At 38.7% G+C, this 22,900-nt stretch overlaps 1 protein-coding gene across 4 annotated transcripts in view; it reads right to left on the bottom strand.

Moving 5' to 3' along the window:
• Positions 1-22,900, bottom strand: part of SLC25A13 (solute carrier family 25 member 13) — a 201,796-nt gene that overhangs the window by 11,168 nt on the left and 167,728 nt on the right. For all 4 annotated transcript variants that reach the window (XM_032252885.1, XM_032252886.1, XM_032252887.1 and 1 more), the window contains 2 exons: positions 20,072-20,212; positions 690-828 (listed from right to left, as the gene is read on the bottom strand). In XM_032252885.1, coding sequence (XP_032108776.1) covers positions 690-828; positions 20,072-20,212 — 280 coding nt within the window. The remainder of the gene's footprint in view (positions 1-689; positions 829-20,071; positions 20,213-22,900) is intronic.

The following is a 22,900-nucleotide window of genomic DNA, read 5'->3' as shown; positions in this document are numbered from 1 at the left end:
AGAGTTTGTTAACTCATTAAATGTGACCACTTAGAGAGTTAATCCAGATTGTTCCTGCTTTTGGGGTCCCTGGACAAGAGGCGCAGCAAAGAATGAACTGATCCCTGGCATGGCTAAGTATTTTCTATCGATGTTTTCAATGGAACACTGAAAAAGAGAAGATAGTTATTTCCATCTGTGATTTAATTACAACCATTCCCCCACAATACAAGGAGGAAACAGGTGTCTCTAACTGACCCAGGTCTTTTCTGGTTCTACTACATTTCTTTTCTCTATTATTTAAGTTCTGGACACACTTTTATGCACTATTTTGTTTAGACATCTTTAAGACACACATATTCAAATCTTTAAAAATTTCTGGCTAAACAGTTATCATTCTTATGCTATAAAGTGAGACTATGAAATGATATGGAACTTGAATTGGAGTTCCACAGTACCACAAAGTAAGCCAAGATTTAATGAGCCTTTTCTAGAGTTAAGAAATTAAGCTTGTCTAATAATCTCATCTGCCAAAAATGAAGATTAATTTTTTTTCCTTTTTTTTAGTAGCTCTTCAGAGCAATCTCTAGCCAACTCACATGCACCCTGTCCAGAACTATCAGCAAAAAATTTCACTGTAGTAGCATGCAGCTGGGGAAAGGGGGCAGCAAGGGTTGGGGAAATAACAGAACTCCATGGGGGACACTCACCAGCTATGGCACCAGCTAAGAGCAGGCTTCCTGGGCTAACCTGCCCATCTTCATTTGCAAAGGAAGCCTTCACATGAGCATAGCACGGAAAGTAGATGGCGGAGAAAGGAATGTCCCGCAGGAAGCATGCTTTGGCACCCTGCACGTTTGCAAAGGAAGAAAAACCACATGAAACACATAACCCATTGAGGAGATCAAGCTTCTTTGGAACTCACCTCAGAACAAAATATTCCTGGAGAAGACCAAATTTGTACTCACACTTTGAAAGGGGAACAGAAAAAAATAACCCAAATTCTCCAAGTAATAAATCTAAACTTTGTTTTTATAACAAAAACTCGTTTTGTTATGTGCTGTGAGGAAAGGGGCTGGTGGTTCTCATTTATTAATGCTAAAACTTCAATTAAAACCTTATTGGAACTCTGCCTGTGACATCCTTTTAAATTCCTACTGGTGGCAAGTCACTGGCATTTCAAGAAAGATCTGTTCTCTGAAGTCACCAAAGATGGGTAACAGCAGTCAAGATGCCTCTTTGTTTACACATTAGGAAGTAGACAAATTATATAGGTGGAAGGAAAAGGGGTTTGCTTTTTGTATTGTTTGGAATCTTTCCCAGAAAGACATTACACATACATAAAAAATTATATCTTTTCAGGGGGTTCATGGATCCTTCTAATTTACTTACATACTTACTTACCTGCCACCCAGGGTTTATGAAACACTGATAAATGCCTGCTCTAAAGCCTTGAAATATTCACAATAATCTGGATACATTTTAGAGCTCTGTGTAGAACAATCAGTTCCTACAGCAAAGTCTTTAACAGTTTCTGTTGCCAACAGAGGCCCAATGAATTGATGAGTGCCCAGAAATATTATAATGAAAACCACAACACATATATGGTGTTTTAGGTAGGCTGAATGGGAAGGAAATCATCCCTTTTCAACAAGCAATGATTTAATACCATTTATTTCACAGATTTCTAATAACTAAAAATTTCCACCAAATACAGAGATTCCCAAAAGAAGAAAATGAATCTATCCAGAGTCAACAGATCTAGCCACACCCAGTGACATTTACTGAGGCCTAGTAATGCTGGATCTTTGGTATTTCTGACTGATGCTCCAAACTGTCAAAGTTCTTTAACACCACGTATCTGTTACTGTAGCCTTTGTTTTCCTGACACACACATCTCGCTCCTGACTCAAACTCAGCTTGTGGGTAATAAAACCCTTAGTCTTTTTTCATATGAACTACTATTAATGCAAGTCTACTATAACTTAATCTGATGTCCTGCCTTACACAAGTAACACAGGCAGGACATCAGATTTAATCCTATTAAGTTGCATCCTAGTTTGGCTCATCCTTCCAACCAGAACAAATGCTTGGAATCTGTATTCTGTCATATTGACTCTTTCTCAGTCAACTCACCCATGGATGCATAAGCATGCCTCTATTCACTCTGTGTACACAGGTATTCAAAGAAGCACCCATGTACCTCATATACTGCCAACCGGCTCAGGCTTCTGTATCTTGTCCACTCCCAAACCGTTACATGTTTAATTAAGTTTAGAATCACGGCCAGGCGCAGTGGCTCACATCTGTAATCCCAGCACTTTGGGAGGCCGAGGCTGGCAAATCATGAGGTTAGGAGAAACCCCGTCTCTACTAAAACATACAAAAATTAGCTGGGCATGGTGGTTGTGCATGTAATCCCAGCTACTCGGAGGCCGAGGCAGGAGAATCGCTTGAACTCGGAGTTGGAGGTTGCAGTGAGCCAAGATTCCGCTACTGCGCTCCAACCTGGCGACAGAGCGAGACTCTGTGTCAACAAAAAAACAAAAAAAAGAATGATGACAATATCCACCATACCCAAGCTACTCATATTAGGCATGTGCAAACTAATGTCCTGTACAGGTAATCTATCAATTGCACATGTACTGAGGTTGCAGTGAGCCAAGATTCCACTACTGCGTTCCAACCTGGCGACAGAGCGAGACTCTGTGTCAACAAAAAAACAAAAAAAAGAATGATGACAATATCCACCATACCCAAGCTACTCATACACATATTAGGCATGTGCAAACTAATGTCCTGTACAGGTAATCTATCAATTGCACATGTTCAGAGGGCACCCTGGAGGTGGTTCCAGAGACAAGTCTAAAACTCAGGACTCTCAGAGTTTTTTCCACTTATCCCAGCTCTTTCAAAAGGAAAAAGTACAGTATTAATGTTAACATCTATGTTTAATATCCAATCCTTTTCTTACAATAAGTTTTTTTTTTAAGTTATAATTCGAGCAGTTATTGTGTAAAAGTAATAGTATCCCTGTTTAGTTTGTTTTTCCTTCCTTTTCCCTTTTTGCCCCCAAGCCTTCTCCTAAGTGTTGCTAGCTATTCACCCACATGTAGACTCAGTCAAGAAGATACTCAATTTAGACATCAAATAATCAACTCAAATGACAATCGCTTAAATCTTATGTCTGGCTCCCTCAGTATAGTAAAAAATCTCCATATCCAGTTACCCGGGAGGCTGAGGCAGGAGAATTGCTTGAACCCGGGAGGCAGAGGTTGCAGTGAGCTGAGATCGCACTACTGCATTCCAGCCTGGTGCCCAGCGACAGAGCGAGACTGTCTCAAAAAAAAAAAAAAAAAAAAAAAAATCTCCATATTACTGACTTCCTAAAAAAAAAAAATCACTTTGGAATAATTTTTTAGGTTGGTATAATTCTTCCCACAAATTTTGCTTCATACTCTATTAGTTTTTACCTTTAACCACATTTCCCAATGTTTGCATCTTACAGCCAAGCTTTAGTCTGTGCTCTCATTTTCTTTGCTGGTATTTTCCCTTTTAAGATTTTTTTCCTTATTATAAGATACCGAGTGCTTATTATAGAACAGACAGAAAAGCATTAAAATTTTTAGTTGCTCATAATTTTCAACAGCCAGAGATAACCTCTACAAGTACTGTAAATGTATTGGAGCATTTCCATCAATAGAAATATTGACAATCATTCCATAGATAAGACCATGCTTGAGTGGTTCTGGGTTATACTTTTTCTTCTTAAATACATAGTGTATGTTTTTTGTTTGTTTTGGGTTTTTTGGGGGGCCATTTTTGGTATTATGATCTAATACCTCTTTTCTTAGCCAATTTGCCTAAGTTTCCTTTCTATTCATTGTTTCAAAATAACAACTGCACTCTTTGGTCCTGGCTGTCATGTAGATTAGGCCCAATATGCCCACTCTTATCAAAGCTTTGTAAGGCCTTCACTTTCCCAGTTTCCTCTCCCTGGCCAGCCTGATGCTTTCCCCATAAAGCTACTCAATGCCCCATTCATCTAATCAATCAAGGTACGCCTGTCACTCTGCATCTTCTTTGATGACTGTTAAGGTGGGAACATTAACCTCTTAAATACTACCTCTTCATTCATTTCAACCCCAAATACCACCCTTTCCACTGAGGATCTTTTAACTAGAAGACAGACAAAAAGTAGATTCTCCATCGCTCCACATTGTCTACCCTTTCTCAATACTATTCTGAATCTTCTTCATGCCTCTGCATCTGCCACATCTGCCTATGTCAGTGTTCTCTATTTCAGAGTGTAAACAACCAGGGACCAGAAACTATTGTCTGATTTCATTTATAAAATACTTGGCAAAATTTGTGGCTTTCAGTGGATCCTAAGACATGCTACTAATGACACTGATTTTGCTTTGCTAATTCTAGAAAAAAAAAATCACACCTAAAAAGAGCAATAAGAGGCTTTGGGATATGTTGTCAGATTTCTATAAGAAAATTAATGTGGCCAGGCGTGGTGTGGCTCCTGCCTGTAATCTCAATACTAGGAGGCTGAGGTGGGCGGATCACCTGAGTCAGGAGTTCAAGACCAGCCTGGTCAACATAGTAAAACCCCATCTCTACTAAAAATACAAAAATTAGCTGGGTGTGGTGATGGGTGGCTGTAATCACAGCTACTTGGGAGGCTAAGGCAGGAGAATTGCTTGAGTCCAGGAGGTGGAGGTTGCAGTGAACTGGGATCGCTCCACTGCACTCCAGCCAGGGCAACAGAGTAAGACTCCATATTAATAAAATAAATAAAATAACATTAACTTATGTCTTGGGAAAATATATCAGAAACTAAAACCAAGCTTTTAGCTTTATTTATTTATTTATTTCCTGAGGTGGAGTTTCACTCTTGTCGCCCAGGCTGGAGTGCAGTGGCACGATCTTGGCTCACTGTAAGCTCTGCCTCCTGGATTCCAGCGAATCTCCCGCCTCAGCCTCCCAAGTAGCTGGGATTACAGGCACCCGCCACCACGCCTGGCTAATTTTTTGTATTTTTAGTAGAGATGGGGTTTCATCATGTTGGGTAGGCTGGTTTCGAACTCCTGATCTCAGGTGATCCACTGGTCTCGGCCTCCCAAAGTGCTGGAATTACAGGCATGAGCCACTGCGCCCGGACACTTTTAGCCAAAGAAAGATATATTATCTGTCAGAGATATAAGAAAATATAGGAGGAAACAGTCACTTATTTTGTACTGAAACATTAAAGTTAAAAAAAGGGGATGAGGGGAGAAGGAAAAACAGATTAACCTGTCTTATGCTATGTGGCTTCACTATGATCAGAAGGCCATGGGAAGACATGACCTGAAATTATAAACATCCCTGACACACAGAAAGAGTAAAGGCACATGAAGAATCAGCTGGGTTTTCTGAAGAAGGACCCATGAGTGTTCCACCTTCTTAGAGCCTCCTCCTTCTTCCTTGCCTGAAATCATGACAGTAATCATGTATCCCTGTTACAGAGGCATCTACAAGAGATGTGAGATGTACTTCAGGAGATGTTGGAAAACACCTCTACAGAGCTGAGAAGAAAAATGGCTTGATCAAAAACAAAATATACAAACAATTTAATATCTATATATATAAAACCCTGAGGAGGGGGTAGAGCTGCCTTGTGCAACACTAAAGGAAAAATGCCTAGAAATAGGTTGTATTTCATTTTTCAGGAATCAAGCAATGTGGTCAAAGTGTTTATGGAGACTAGAAAAATGTTAGGATATGTAAGAAGCCTTTGGTGCCTGATTATCTGAGGAAAAGGAAGAAATGGAAAAGTCAAGGAAACAAAAGAACTTTTACCCAGTATGATCATCCTGTCACCCCAACCATGTGATAAACATCTGTAGAAATCAAAACCAGAACCTTCCTCAGCTGACCAAAATACCCAAGACCACCTTCTTCAGGTGACTGGGGCAACTGAAACTTTGGGAATGAATGAAGTAATATGAGTGGAAGTCCTTGTAAGATATCCACTGCATTACAAACATTAAGGGACACAAATGTGTTCACCTGGAGGGCTGTGTCTCCTTGCCTCTCCTGGTACCTGCTCTAGTGTCTCCCTACAGCAAATATGTCTCCCAGTAGAGTCAGGAGGCGGTCCTTCCCTCTTTTGCACTGCAGGTGTCAATCAAAGCCCAATTCCCAAGGAAAGACGCAGACTTATTAAATTTCCCTGGCCTCCTTTTCCCCACCACTTCCTTTAGGTCTTAGGCATAAAGGCAGGTGCCAATTTGTAAGACTGCCTTAGGCAATACCTGACCTGTTGCTCTTGCACAATGAAAAGGGAAGCAGGATGTTAAAAAGACTTAAAGTTCCAAGGGTGAAAATGTTTCTCTCCCGGATTCTTTGATAAATCCTTCACTTTGTGGTGAACACCCATTCTCCAGTACTACAGCAAAACACAAACCTGTTTGACTTGAATTCTACTTGTCCCAAGTATAATTTTTACTAAGTGATCAGCCATTCTGAACAGGCAACTTTATAACAAAGGGAAACATTCCATGCCTTAGACCTCCATCAGTAACACAAAAATAGTACTTTGGTCATTTAAGAATTAATAAGTTACAAAGGTGTGCCACTTAGAAAAAGATCTTTAAGCATTCTTGCCATATAAGAAAATCCCCACGTTTTCCTGTTTTGAGTATTTTTTTTTTTTTTTTTTTTTTTACCTATTTTCTAAGCAGCTCTACCCTTAAACATTCCCAATTGGCCCTGAATTTCCTTAGTACATACCACAAGCACTTGGGGAAAATTAATAAATGCAAAATACAAGCCTCTAATCTCTTTCTATTCATTAAATACTTTAAAGATGAGAAATTTGGGGGTTCTTCTTCTTAAATAAAAGGCACACTAATATCCAGACAGGGACAACAAAAATCATCTCAGGATAGACCTATGTTATAAACTTGAATCAAAACTTAGATGTAGTTAATTATCAACTCTGCCTCCATTCCAATTCTATATCATGCTAAAGTCTCACCATCATCATTCTACTTAAGGTCTAGAAAAAGTACTTTAAGAGCAGGCCTCACTTAACTTCAAGTTAACAGTCCACAATTGACATAGGCCAATTAGGCTTAAAAATTCTGGTGGCAGAATCATCATGGCAAAAGAATCATTTATTTTGCTTCTCATGCCTTTTTGATGTGGACACTGTGCTGAAAGCCCAAGGAAGCTTTAATCAATTCTCAAGTTGCTAGGATCGTCCCTCAAGTTTATTTTGCCAGCTCTACCTGGCATGAAGTTGCTAATAGATATAACACAACAGTATTTGTACCTCTCTTTTTCTCTCTCTCTCACTGTAACACATGCACAGCAATTTCCAATATCTCTTTTTCTTCTTTTAAAACTCTTCATCTTGGATGGTAAATCACCTGCCCAATCAATCCAAAGTGGGGAAAAAACAGTCCTGAAGGATGGTGCTGATAAAGAAGTCAGAGCCAGGGCAGGTCTTTTCGCATGCTAATTCTTGCTTATTCTAGCTATACCTGCAAACACAGCTCTAAACAGACTATTTCTAATACAGGGAAAGGTAATTACACTTACAAAGGCACCTCTGTGTCGGGCCGGGCACCAGGAGCCAGCAGGTCTGGGAGACGGAGGCTTAACAGAGACTCCAGCAGTGAATGCACATTGTCTAGCACGGGGGAAAATGCCAGACTGGGGACCCTGCAGCATTCAAGACAACAGTGGTGCACCTTGTCTGAGAAGGTTATTCAATGCTTCTGGCACCTGTCGTCAGAGCCACCCAGCCCTCTTTTCCTACCTTACAGGTTTAGAATTTATTTGGCATGTATAATTATATATTTTGATCTTGGAGCTACAAACAATGGGCAGCATGTCATGACTTGATCCCTTAGCATTCCTCATGGTTTCCCCCAAGCAAGTTAACCCTTAGATACACAGCTTGGCAGTGCCTTTCCAGCCCAGTGAAAGGACGGTTAGATCCCACCTACGTGGCTGAGGTTTGAGGAGGGTGAGTTTCAGCATCTTGCTGAGAAATATCAATGGTGCCAAGACTTACTATGCAATTGTGTCACAGTGTTAAAACCAAATAAGCCAGCCAACATTTGAAGACTTGATAATCAGTGAAAATGAAAATTACTTCAATTTGAATATAAAATATTCAACGCCCATTACTTGGTTTCTTCAGTTCAGGGACTTTAGGGATATGGGCTTCTCCTTAATTTCATTGCAATTCTAACAAAATCATCTTGACAACTCTGGGTTTCTTGAAGGAAATGCTGCTTGTGTCAGTTCTAGTTCTCTATTGTTCTACTATTGTACATTGCTTTGCCATCAACAATGCTTATCGCTGAGATGGACTAAAAACCCTAGACATGGCACAGAGGAATGCTATTACATGGAATTTTAGTCCCGAAGCTGCTAGTCACATCACCTTCACAAAGCTAATCTGTAAAACATGTCCCACCTTTTCAATTATTCTTTCCTTTCCTTTCATGTTTTCCTCTCATCATTTTTCTCCCTTCCCTCTGCTTCATCACCTGTTTGGAAGATGTAAAGTCTATTTCTAGTCTGTTTACTCTGACGGTTGTAACATGCATACTGAACTTACTGTAGTCTTTGTTTTCTTTTCCTTCCTCCTGTGCAATACATGTACTTTAGACTACTTAAAAGGATCCCCATTTTATCAATATGCACTTTAATTCTGGCTTTAAAAATATTAAGCGTTTCAAATTGCTTAATATTGCTTAAATTATATGTATATTTAAATCAAGGCAATGTTATTTAGACTGTTAAAGTGAACTAAATATGGCCTGAGAAGGACTTCATACCTCTATATTTGAGTCCTTGTAGATGAACTACAACCTAACTTAATAGGTAGGGAAGACTGAAAACCTAACCTGTAACAATAGCTAAGTCTTGGCCAATTCCAGCAGCCATACTTCAACCACTCATACACTGCTCAGTGTTCAAACTGTGCTTAAATCGGGCAAATACAGAGCTGTAACCAATCCAGCTGTTCCTGTACCTCACTTCCAGTTTCTGTATGCCACTTCCCTTTTTTGTCTATACATTTTCTTCCACCAAGTGGCTGCACTAGTCTCTGAATCTGTTGTGATTCTGGGGGCTGCCCGATTCACAAATCATTCATTACTCAATTAAACTCCCTTAATTCAGCTGAAGTTTTTCTTTTAACAAGACTAAACATTTACTACTTTCTTTGCTATTCATTCCTGTCACATCGCCACCTGGGATCACGTTCTAGAATTTCCTTCATTAAAGTTCTACTGGTAATACACTTTTTGAGTTTTGCTAGTCTAAAAAGCATCTTTACCCTTTTTTTCTTGAGACAGAGTTTCACTCTTGTTGCCCAGGAGTGTTTCACCACTCTATGTGCAACAGAAGAGCTGCACATAGAGCGGTGCAACACAAGGAGAATACCAGCTCAGCTAACTGGTTAGCCCTAGTGGCTGCTGTGGTAGACAAATGGTGCTCATAGAGTGTATGGAAGAGGGTTTGAAAAAAGAGGTTTTTACTTTCTCCCTGGACTTCGTGATCTACATCAAGAAGAAAAACAAGAAATTATCAGAGGGCACTGCTTGCATAATCATTGCACATTTTAAAGGAAACTTGTCAAGAGAAAGTTTCAGGAACAACCAGATTGAGCATCTCTTCAATAAGACGCTCTGCCCATAAGATTTCTAGCCATTGGTAAAGCAGATTTTTTTTAGACGGTGTCTGCTCTTGTTGCCCAGGTTGGAGTGCAGTGGCACAAGCTCAGCTCACTGCAACCTCCACCTCCCAGGTTCAAGCAATTCTGCCTCAGTCTCCCAAGTAGCTGGGATTACAGGCATGTGCCACCACGCTGGCCAATTTCTGTATTTTTAGTAGAGAGGGCACTTCTCCATGTTGGTCAGGCTGGTCTTGAATTTCTGACCTCAGGTGATCTGCCCTCCTTGGCCTCCCAAAGCACTGGATTACAGTGTAAGCCACTGCACCCGGCCTACCCTTGTTCTTGAAAGAAATTTTTACAGGGTATACAAGTCTAGGTTAAAAGGTTTTTTTCCTCCACATACTGAAGACACTTCCATTCAACTGTCTTCTGGTTTCCACTGTTCCCATTCTTATGCTAGCTGTCAGTTCAACCACTGCCCCTTTGAAGGTAAATCGACCTTTTTTTCTCTGGCCACTTAAAAGCTTCTCTTTAGCTCTGGTATTTAGCAGTTTGCCTCTGATGTATCCAGTCTGGATTATTTTTATTTATCCTACACCTGCAATTTGTTGTACTTCCCACTCCACGGCCCAAAACAGGGTCTTGCTCTACTGCTTAGGTTAGAGTGCAGTGGTGCAATCATGGCTCACTACAGCCTTGACCTCCTGGGCTCAAGTGATCTTCCCACCCCTGTCTCCCAAGTAGCTAGGTCTACAGGTGCGTGACATCATGTCTAACTAATTAAAAAAAAAAATGTTTGGTAAAGATGAGGTCTCACTTTGTTGCCCAGGCTGGTCTTGAACTCCTGAGCTCCCAAAGTGCTGGGATTACAGGTGCATGCCATTGCATCCAGCCTTTTGTACTTCATGAATCTTAGATCAATGGCTTTCATTAGTTCTGGAAAATCTTTAGCCATCATCTCACCTTTTCTTCCAGTTTTCTGTTTGTTAGACCATCTCATGCTTTCCTCTGCTGGGGGGTCCAGAAAATGATAACCCCAAAGTATGGCTGTTTTGCTATGTTGAGTGCTTTGAAAATTGAAAGGCCTCAGAAATAAGCCTCAAAACCAAGATCTCTCTCTAAGACCTCCTACCATCCCCGCCTCCTCTCATCCTCTGTCTCTCCCAAGCACAGCATGAAGCTGTTCTCTTATCCATCTAGAAACCAGATTCCCAAAGAGTAACATAATTGCCTTCAACCCTTTCCCTGAAATTTTATTAACCAGAGAAGATCGAAGCCCATATCACAAAGGAAGAGACTGAATATTAAACACAACACCTAGAACCCAGACAACTTCTGTCCCAAATATTGTGTGCTCTCTGGTCCCATTCAATTTCCAAAGATAATTATTTACTTAGCATTGTTTGAGCCCTGGGTTCATTAATACCCTTAAAAATCATTAACTCCTATACCTCTTATCCCCCCTTCCCCTATAAAGAAGGGTATGTATACATCTGTACCCCACTGGGTCATCGAGTAATCATTCTTCTGTGATTCTTCCATGCTATGCATGTTAAAATAAATTTGTATGCCTTTCTCTCCTATTAATTTCTCTTTTGTCAGTTCATTTTCAGTCAACCTTCAGAGGGTGAAGGGGAAAGCGTTTCCTCTTGAACCCTAAATACACATGTATGCCTTCAGTCTTTGTCTCTCAGACATGCATTCTGGATAATTTATCTTCCAGTTGACTAATTCTCTCTTGGGCTGTGTTTAATCTGTTGTTAAAGCCATCTGTTGAATTTATTTATTTATTTTTTTTTTTGAGACAAGAGTCTCACTCTGTCACCCAGGTTGAAGTGCAGTGGTGAGATCATGGCTCGCTACAACCTCAATCACCCGAACTGAAGATAGATCCTCCCACCTCAGCCTCCTGAGGAGCAGAGATTACAGGTACGTGCTACTACACCTGGCTAATTTTTAAAATTTTTTGTAGAGATAGGGTTTTGCCATGCTGCCCAAGCTGGCTGAATTTAAATTTTAACCATTATAAATATTCTATATCTTTTACTTTTAAAAAACAAAACATTTGTTTTATATTTCTGATAATTTTGAAATTTTAAATCTTTGTGTTTAAAATGTTTCTTGTTGTTTTCTGTTATCTCTTCTTAAAGTGTCTCATTGCCTTGTGTGACTTGGGGTATTTTTTTATTGTGAGCTGCTCATTTTCCTGGTACCATTATCTACAAAAACTCTTTGAAGTCTGGGTTGAAGGTAGTAGGTTCCTCTAGAGATAATTGTGGGGTTTTTTTTGTTGTTGTTTTGTTTTTTTGGAGACAGGGTTTCTCTGTGTTGCTCAGGCTGGAGTGCAGTGGTGCAATCTCAGCTCACTACAACCTCTACCTTTCGGGTTCAAGTGATTCTTGTGCCTCCGCCTCCTTAGTAGCTGGAACTACAGGTGCGAGCCACCATGCCCAGCTAATTTTTCTGGCCAGATAGTCTCAAACTCCTAGTCTGAAGTGATTCAACCACCTCGACCTCCCAAAGTGCTGGGATTACAGGTGTGAGCCACCACGCTCAACCTGTGTTTGCTTTCCTCAGGCCTTGGAATACTATCAAGACTATTTATTTTTTATTTATTTTTAAATTTATTTATTTATTCTTGAGACAAAGTCTCACCCTTGTCGCCCAGGCTGGAGTGCAATGGCACTATCCTGCTCACTGCAACCTCCACCTCCCGGGTTCAAGTGGTTCTCCTGCTTCAGCCACTCGAGTAGCTGGGATTACAGGCATGCACCACCATACCTGGCTAATTTTTTGTATTTTTAGTAGAGATGGGGTTTCACCATGTTGGTCAGGCTGGTCTTGAACTCCTGACCTCGTGATCCACCCGCCTAGGCCTCCCAAAGTGCTGGGATTACAGGCCTGAGCCACCGTGCCCAGCTCAAGATGATTCAAAAATAAATTTCTAACTTGAAGTTTTTCATGTCACTTAAAAAATATAAATTCAGCCTGCAAGCCCATTGAGAGCAGCTTGAAGTCTCTGATTCATGGGGGAGTATTTCCCTGCACCCACCTCTTCTCTCCCTTCACTGAGAGGCAAGGCAATTTTCCTTGTAGCCTAGGGTAGAAGGGAACATTGTTATTTTACCCTTCCACTGGTATAGCCCTTTGGGGTACCAACTTCATGGGGGAGGATTTTCTTAAGGACTGGGAATAGGATAAGAAAAGAGTGATGTCTATGGTAGAAACTTTCAGGAGGCACTATCAGGAATGTGTGCATGTAGCATTGACACCTGGGAGTAAATGCCTTCTTAAACTGCATCCTAAGTGCCCTGCTTGCTTCACCTTAGTCCTAGCCCTGTTTGTTTTTTGATACTTAGCACTTTAGGCAGTACCTGATTGAACCGAGACTTCTAAAATTATTGTTCACATTCAAGTGTTTGGCATATGCCATCAAGGCAAAAAAGAGCTTTATGGTTCTGCTTACCTCATCTATTTTTAGGCTTGAATATTCCTTACTTCCTTGACTTGTATCTGGAAACAGTCTTTTACAAAATACATTATCCAACATTTTTAGTTTTTTTCAGTTGGATTATCAGTTAAAATCTGCTCTACAGGCCAGGTGTGGTAGCTCATGCCTGTAATCCTGGGAGGCTGAGGCAGGCAGATCATGGGGTCAGGAGATTGAGACCATCTTGGCCAACATGGCGAAGCCCTGTCTCTAATAAAAATACAAAAATTAGCTGGGCATAGTGGCGCATGCCTGTAATCCCAGCTACTTGGGAGACTGAGGCAGAATTGCTTGAACCTGAGAGTTGGAGGTTGCAGTGAGCTGAGATTGCACCACTGCACTCCAACCTGGGCAACAAGAGCAGAACACTGTCTAAAAAAAAAATCTGCTTTACCAATGTAGAAATCTTATGGAAGAACGTCTTATTGAAGAGATGCTCAATCTGGTTGTTCCTGAAACTTTCTCTTGACAAGTTTCCTTTAAAATGTGCAATGATTATGCAAGCAGTACCCTCTGATAATTTCTTGTTTTCCTTCTTGATGTAGATCACGAAGTCCAGGGAGAAAGTAAAAAGTTCTTTTTTCAAACCCCCTTCGATACACTCTACGAGCACTATTTCTCTACCACAGCAACCACTAGGGCTAACCAGTTAGCTGAGCTGTTATTCTCCTTGTGTTTCACCACTCTATGTGCAACTCTTTTATTATTATTATTTTTTTTTGAAAGACAGGATCTCAACTCTGTTGCCCAAGGTGGAGTTCAATGGTGCAACCACAGTTCACTGAATCTCCTGGGCTCAAGCTAATCTCTTGCCTCAGCCTCCTGAATAGTAAGGACTACAGGCACACATCACCAAGCCCAATTAATTTTGATTTTATTTTTTATATTTAGTAGATATGACATCTTGCTGTGTTGCCAAGGCTGGTCTCAAACCCTTGAGCTCAAGCGATCCTCCTGCCTTGGCTTCCCAAAGTGCTGACTGAGATTACAAGCATGAGCTACTGTTCCCAGCCCATGGGCAAAATCTTCTGAATGCTTCATCCGTGAAGAGGAAGATTTAGATACAGAAGTATATTGCATTCAAAGACATACATACTTAAAATGTATCATCTTAAATATGGATTTGTGTCTGAATTATTCTTCTACTCCACATCAAAGACAGTACATTACAGGAGTAGGAATACAGGTTTTATAATCAGAGACCTGGTCTCAGATCATCACTTTACTATTTAGCAGCTATCTAATGTTGGGTAAAGTTCTTAAAATCTCTGTACCTCAGGTTCTTCATCTATAAAATTGAGTAATATTTGTACAAACACATTAAAACTTAAATCCAAAGATTAATATAAAGTAGCTAGTATAGTACCTAGCACAAGGATCTCCAATCAAAGATAATTCAATAAAAGGTGATAATAATTACTATTATCAATGAAAGCACACTGTCCTGTTGGAGTGGAAAATGGAAATATATATAATACATAATTTTAACAAAATATGAGTCCTATGTGGTTTCATACCTGAATCACAATAGAGTGCTATGTTTATCAGGCCAACTTTTTATTCAGTGGAAGACCTAATTCTACTAAGTACATTTATACTAGCAGTTTGTTAAATCGATCATACACCACATGGGCTTCTTTGGTTGTTACAAGGCGTATCTTTTATAGTTAATTTCTTAACTGCATTAACAGCATTTCTTAAGCTGGCCATTTTTTAAGTACATCTCTTGGTCACAATTAGAAACCAGAGAATAAAAAGATGACTCAGTAGAAATGTATCTATCACTTCTGGAAAATACATTCGGAGTACCTTACAAACAGTGGATAGCTAGCATCATTTAACATACTTTTTAATATGAAGGCTAGCATATTTTAAAAGTTTAGATAAAATTAAAAAGTGCTGTCCTAAAACTAATATTGTGGGTCCTTAGCAAAAAAAAAAAAAAAAAAAAAGAAAGAAAACCAGTAATAAGAATAACTTGGTAAAATGTCTGTCTCTGGAAAGATAGGTTATCTGCGGCTTAGGCTGAGAAACTAGCATTTTATTGTTAGATACTCTTTTGTATCTGAATATTCTCCCTTAAAAAAGGTACTGCCTTTTAAAATCAAATTTTAAAAGAACTTTATGACACTACAATTATATGTTTCTCTTCTCTCACCTTTTAATGTAGATCACTTTGAAGACAATGATACTGTACACATCTTTGGTACTCTAGCATCTAACAGTGTTAGCACTCAATATATATTTGGTGAAAGAATTAAAGAATGGTTAAAAAATCAATCATCTGCTGACACTTTAAGGAATCCCTTTTTTCTAGCACCTTTGGCACACTCAATTCCTGTGGGCATTGTTTTATAAAAATAATATTTTTCAAGCCATCTCCTTTTAATTTGCTATTCTAAAGTCCAAAGCAGAAGACCCAGCCTGGAGAGGTTGTTGACCACACAGCATTGGAAATTACCCAGGACTGGAGTAATATGGAAGAAACTAGGTATTCCTGCAAGAATCCCTTAATTGACACTCAATAATCAAAAGTTGATAACAACTAACACATCACGTGTACTATGAGCTAAACTCTACCCTATAAGCTTTACGTGCATTATTTTAGTAAATCCACACAATGATCCTATAATGTAGGTATGATTATTATCCTCTTTCTACAGATGAGTCAACCAGTCATCTGAAGTGCAGGGACAAGAAATTTTGTAAAAAAAAAAAAAAAAAATCACATACACACATCTTTTTTTTCAAACTAAGTGTTGGGTACTATGCTCCCTACCTGGGTGACTGAATCCCAAACCCCAGCATCATGTAATATACCAATGCAACAAACCTGCACATGAACCCCTGAATCTAAAATAAATTTAAAATTATTTTTAAAATTTCTTTTTTTTCCAGTTTTTGTTTAATAAAGCTTTAAGCAGAAATTATGGGTATTATATGACCTGTAGTATTTTTCAAATGTTCACCTATATTAGATACAAAACCTGGCTCCTTGAGGTATACTTGATACTCTCTCCTTAAAATCCTAAAAATCCTTCCTTAAGTGAGAGAATAAAAGTCTATCAGTAGTAGAGCACAACATTTTTATTTACTTACGTATTTCAATTTTTGGTGTTGGTGTATCTGTGAAAAGACTCTGTCACTCTCTCATACATCAAGAAATATTCACTTAGATATCTCATATGAACGGAATCATGCAGTACTGAAGTTCTGTGACTGCCTTATTTCACTTAATATAGTGTCTTCCAAGCTTATATATGTCATTGCAAAAGCAAGGTTTCCTTCCTTTTTAAGGCTAATTATATACCATATTTTCTTTAGTCATTCCTTTGTTGATAGACATTTGGGTTGTTTCATAGCTTGTTATTCTAATAATGTTGCAATGAACATGGCAGTACAGGTATCTCTTTCAGATATTTATTCTTCAGATTTCTATTGAGTCAATGCTTAATTTGTGATTATAGAGTTTGAAAACTTTTCAGCAGTGCTTGATGGATCCTAGCTGTCATTGCTTCACTGACCATGGTTTGTTCTCAGAAAGAGACACAGATGGTTCTACTGCTTCCTAATTAAGCATCTTTTAGGCCTAATAAGTTGTGCTTCCATTTACTGCTAAATGATAAGCTTCATTCCATTCCTAAAGTATAATTTGTACCCCCATTAATGCTCTGACAGCTCCTATGGAAAAGGTAATGTTCAAAAATAGATAGGTACAACTTTCTTTTCTATGACAAGTTTATTTGACTTTTACTTTTATGCTCCAGGGGTTTATGCAATAAAACAGAAGTTATGCAGTGAAAGGGAAATACATCCTCATATATTCTTTTTAGAAAGTAGTAGACTTTGTTTTCTTAGCTACACTACATTCAAATAGCTCTTTCAAAGACAATTAATTATTCTGCCTTCACTTCAATCACCTACATCCACTGTGCTGTTAACTAAATCTCTCTAAATGTTAGCATTTGGGGGGGGGGCTTTGTTTACATTGTTTACTGTATTTGTGCTGAACTATTTCTTACTTTAGGAATTCAAAACATTTACCTGTTTTCTACTTTTTTTCAGTTGCAAATGTATTTCTAAAGGAAGTATTCTAATTGCCATTTACTGGGAAGTCAGAATAGTTTGCTTATTTTGCAAGTCAATACAGGAGAAAAACAGAAAGCCTGATTTTCTAATTTAGGTAAGGTTAAAGCTCAGCAGGTCTAAATACACAGAGCCAACAACTCACCCTTCTTGAGTCTGGCATTGTGATGTTAACAACAGAAACAAAAGAACAGAGGGAAGGAGAAAGAAGATTACCTGTCTCAACTAAATCTAGGACAGTTGTTCTTCTTTTTAAAGACCCACCTGGAGGGACACATACCAGGTTTTAAAGTACTGTGTGAGGTCATTCCTAGTCATTTGCATTTTTCTACTCAATCAGGACTAGAAACAGAAAAGCTTTATTACTAAAAAGTGCCATCCTGAAACAAAAGCACATTAAAACTACAAAGCAATGCTAATGCTGTGATGCTCCCTAGAATGATGGATCTTAACCTGCTGTGATGTCTGACTATGTAAAGGTGAAGTGGGGTAGGTCTGGAGAAGAGAGGTTCACAAGAAACAAAGCCCAAGACAGAATGCTGGGAAAATATAAATGAGGACCAACTAGGCTTGCCAGACTGAAAGGAACCCACACCACAGAGGTCAACATCTGTGGAATGAAATCCTGACTCACGGGTCTCTGAATGTAGCTGATGCTGATGGCCAGCAGGAAGGTAGAGATTACTAGGTCACTTTCTTGCAATGAAATCAAGGTTCCAGAAGCTCAAAGCATTAGTGATTTTCTTGGTAATTACCAACACACCAAAAACACATTTTAGAAGGGAGCACCAAGCCCTCTGGAATGCTTCTGAACTAGATTAAACCACTAGACTAATAATTAAACTAACTTCATATGGGAGAGTTCTCTTGCTCAAACTTGAACAATCCTGCTTATTTCAGAAAGCAATTTTAGCACAAAAGTGAAAACAAGAAATTTCTGAGCCTCAATTTCAGCTCAGATATCATGGTTGGCAGCCTCTTTTCACTTGAACTACAAAATCAGGATACCAACTACTTCCAAGAAGTGTTAAAGGGGATTAAGATTATTAAATAATGTGAAGATGAAAAGCACTAAGTCCCAGTATTGTATCATTTGCAGGTAGTTTAACAGCCTCTGTTTCTGTATCAGCAAACAAGTTCCTACCATTTTATTCATCTAGACATTTCGATAACAGTCATTGCCATAGTACCTAAGTGCTTTTTACCAGACAACCCGTTGAAAGACTACTGGCATCTTGTCAAAATGACATGCTGCTACTTCATATTACAGACTGTAAGAGCCTAAAAATTTAGAAAAGATTATTTTTCTTCAAATTGATCAATGCTATGCCTCATGAAAATGTGTTTATTTTTTACAGCTGGGTAATAAATTGGTAAGCAAAATAGCTATAGAACATTGTGTTATGTTGTACAATCACAGATTGAGCATTTTAAGTTCTACTTAAAAAATCAGCAGGTTTATTCCTAAGTACCACATATGCCTAAATATAAGGCAAAAATTTCCCCTGCTAAAATTAATCCCAGAAAAGAGGGCATCACATTATATTCGATCCTCACAAAGTCTCAGATCATGAAGTATGCTTCCCAATCACTTGACCTTGAGAAGCTGAGCACCATATAGGGAAGGCAGATTCTCCTGAAACAGCCACAATTATTACTAACTCTGGATGTTTGCTGAGGTCACTTGCAAAACTCAGTTTAAAAAGAAAAGAGTAAAAAAGTATTTCTGGGAGAAGGATCTCACAAATGTTGTGTCAAATGTCAAAATAAGTCATTTGGAGTTCATTCTAAAAAGCAATATGGTAAGTTGTTACATTATGGGGACCAGTTATATTCATTCAGAATGAATTGGGAATAGGAAAAAAGAAACTGACTTGTCTTAATATTATGTGTCTATGAAATAAAATATGCAGGAACAATATCATACATGAAGGTCAAAAATGCTTCAACTTACAAAGCTTGGGATAAAAATGAAGACAGTGTATTCTGCAAAACCATGCTAACAGATGACCTAAAAAGTGAGCTAAGTGGAGATCAAGACGCTGATTCAAAATTCATAAGTAATTTGAATATTTCTTGATAGGTATGTATAGAAACAAAGCAATATTAATTTTATATGTGACTGTATACATTTCTGTGGAAATAAATGAAACCATCTTAAGTAAACATTTGACTTTTCTCTCATACCCCTAAAGGTTTACTTAGTCAAGCTGGCATAAAATTTTTTTTAAAAAAATTCTTAATTGAAAAATTGTGTATATTTTATGTTCAACACAGCCTTACAGCTAGGCATATAGGCAGATAGTTCTAGTAAATTCCATGGTAACTTTTTGGTAGAGCAGTATGAATAACAAATTTCAAGAATCCTCTATAAGTTTGGTTTTGCAATCATTCAGAAAAAAAATTTTCTAAATGAAAAATGATTAAGATTTATAATAATAAAGAAGGCATACATATATATAGAAAACATGGATCGGAACATATGTATAGGATCAGAAAATAAATTATGATACAGGTTTTTCCTTGAACTGAACTCAGCATATCAATAACAAATCCACATAGAGTTCTAGCCAGTGTTGCTGCAACACTGAACAACTCTAGAGGGCACGATTCCCATCACAGTCATCCAGAATGTGTGTATTGATGAGGATGGTTTTTAGGCAGATGGCAGGAAGGGGCACCTCCTTCTAACTGGCATGAAGATGCCCCTGAAGCTCAGGCAGAACACTTTCTCCAGATGTAGAAAAGCAAAAAAACGGATTTCACGTTGATGAACAGTTTCTACATTAGGAGATGAGAAAGTAATCAAATAAATGACTAAAAAAAGTTACCTTGTAGATCCCAAAGAACCCCAGGTCCCGCACGACAGACAGGGCACTGACTCGCGGACCAGTGGTGATTTCTCCGGCCACTTGCAAACGGATCTTGACGATTTCTAAAGGATTTGTGAAAATCACCTGGGAGCCTCCAGCCTGAAGAGAATAAAAAAGATTTAGGATCAAAGCAAAGAAACAGTAAACATGGGTCAGGAAGAGATGAATGATTATTCTCAAGGAAGGTTAAGAATATTCTATCCTTAAGAGAATGTAGTTTCAGTCCTTGTGCCATCAATCAAAATGGTTAGAGATTACAAGTATGAATCAAAATATAGTTACTGCCTAGGAAGAAGCCCTACCTCCTTAATGTGGGGGCTGAAAGAGGGCAAAGACCAGAGATTTCTGTTGACCTCCCTGAGTCCTCACACTGAAATGACAAACACTCCTTGAAGCACAAACAACTGCCACCACAGGGCTCAAAGCCAAGGGCACAAAGGCAGTAATGAAATGAAAAGCATTCGTATCCAAATGAGACACAGATCTGCCTCTCAGAATACAAGGGGGACTAGGAGGACAAAGGGTCTTGAATGATGGATGTCATGAGTCTGGCAATGATTCAAAAACTGCCAGAGAACATGTAAACTTAGATGAAAGCTGTTATTTTTTTTCTCTTAAAAACTCAAATCGATTATCAAATCTCATTTTATGGAGTTGCAAATTCTTATAATTTTATTTATGTATTACTTGTGTATAGAATTGCTCTTTTCATATGAGATAAATGGTATGTGAAAGTAGCAAAACTATGCACTACGTCAATTATCACTCAAACTTTGAACATCGTGTGTTATTTCATTCCAACAATGGCTGGATGCCTTACCTCCAAGATCATCAGTGAAATCTTTAAAGTACACTATAAGGGAAATTTTAAGATAGCTATTTTGAAGCTAAGCCTATATTTATCATAAGCAATTACATTCTTTCTTACTGTACTTCAACTTGTTATTCCTTGTCACAGATACATGAAATTTTTACATCATCCAAACTATACTTTACTAATTAGAACTAGCTATAAGAATGGCCTTTGAAATATTAGTTTTAATAGCTGGAAAGAAAAATTAGAAACAACATAAATATCTGATGGAAAGGGATGGGTTAAATGAATTTAAGTATGTTCATGCATAAAGATACTATGCAGTCAACAGTGAAAAATGTTCAATATATACTTTTAAGTAAAAGTTCCCATATATTTTAAATGCCGGTACACATTTCCCTTGCCATCCCTTACCACCATGTAGAAGAAATACACCAAAGTAGTGCTTCTGAAGTGGTAGAATTACAAATATCTTTCTTTTCCTTTTTTTTTTTTTTTTGATGTATTTACAATTTTTTCTATATAGATCATATGTTACTTCCATAAAGAAAAATAAGGCTGGGCAGGGTGGCTCACACCTGTAATACGAGCACTTTGTGAGGCTGAGGTAGGCAGATCACCTGAGGTCAGGAGCTAGAGACCAGCCTGATTAACATGGTGAAACCCTGTCTCCACTAAAAATACAAAAATTAGCCAAGTGTAGGTGGGCGCCTGTAAGCCCAGCTACTCGGGAGGCTGAGGCAGGAGAATCGCTTGAACCCGGGAGGCGAAGGTTGCAGTGAGCTAAGATTGCGCCATTGCAATCCAGCCTGGGTGACAGAGTGAGACTGTCTCAATAAAATAAAATTAAAATAAAATAAAATAAACAGAAAAATAAACACTTGTACACAGTTTACCTAATATGTATAATGTTAATGAAAAGAATCAAAGAAAGATGTTCATTCATTAACTCTCTAAATCAAATTGTTTTTGCATTTTTTACCAACTTGATAGCTTAATCAAGACACTGCTGTTCTTCCTTAAGTGCAAATGAACTTTTTTTCGGTGAGGGGAAACAACACAAAATCAAATCCTGGGCTGGATTCACTGAAAGGCCCAAGAAAGGGCCTTACTCTAGGAAGTAAGGCCTTACGCTAGGAAGCAGAGTGTGAGATGACGCTGGTGCATTCTGGTCCACATAAAGATGTGCTGTCCCCTGCCCTACTGCTCAGAACAGGTCCACTTTGCCCAGACACTGCTGCTGCAACCTGCAGGTCCCTGGGAAGAACAACCCCTTGCTTGTTTACAGCCCTTGAGTGTTTTGCACCTACATTCCCCATGTGATAGGGACTGAGCTGTTTACAGTTGGTAGAATGATAAGTTGAAACACACCTAGTCGAGTAACCAAGCTAGGGGCAGAGTAAGGATTGTTCTCTGTGTTTTGAACCAGAACTCTTCATATGAAAATCTGATGAATAGTTAGAAAAATGAATAGAAATTTAAAATGTTAAGACTGTTTTATGGAGGTAGAATTGCTGTGAAAGATTCATTAGGTTGGAATTAGCCTGACGGCTGATTTTTCAAAGCTCAAAAGAGGGTAAGACCATCTCTACCCAGGGTAAAATGCAAAGTAATCAGAGAGTACTAGTCTTCTTGGAGGACAGATGAGGAATACAATGCATACTCATCCGAGCACTGCCAACAGCAGGGAAGGAGGTAGTTGAATGGCCCACATGAAGGCAGAGCTTCAGTCTCCCTATTTGTGAAACCATTTCAACTTACTATAAGATAAAAAGAGATGGAGAATGTACAGCAGCCAGCACAGTGCTCAAGACAGAGCCATTACTTCAAACCTGTTGGTTTCTTTCCCTTTTTCTCCTTCATTGATGTTTTCTTCCCCAGATGTATGTTAAAATCACTTGCAAAATTTTTAAAAATATAGTGACCTCTGGACTTCAGTCCTCACAGTTCAATAAGAATTTCTGCATCTGTCC

This window comes from Sapajus apella, unplaced genomic scaffold, assembly GCF_009761245.1.
Source record: "Sapajus apella isolate SASKATOON/1434 unplaced genomic scaffold, GSC_monkey_1.0 scaffold81, whole genome shotgun sequence".
Lineage (NCBI taxonomy): Eukaryota > Metazoa > Chordata > Mammalia > Primates > Cebidae > Sapajus > Sapajus apella.
This window is presented reverse-complemented; position numbering and strand designations above follow the sequence as displayed.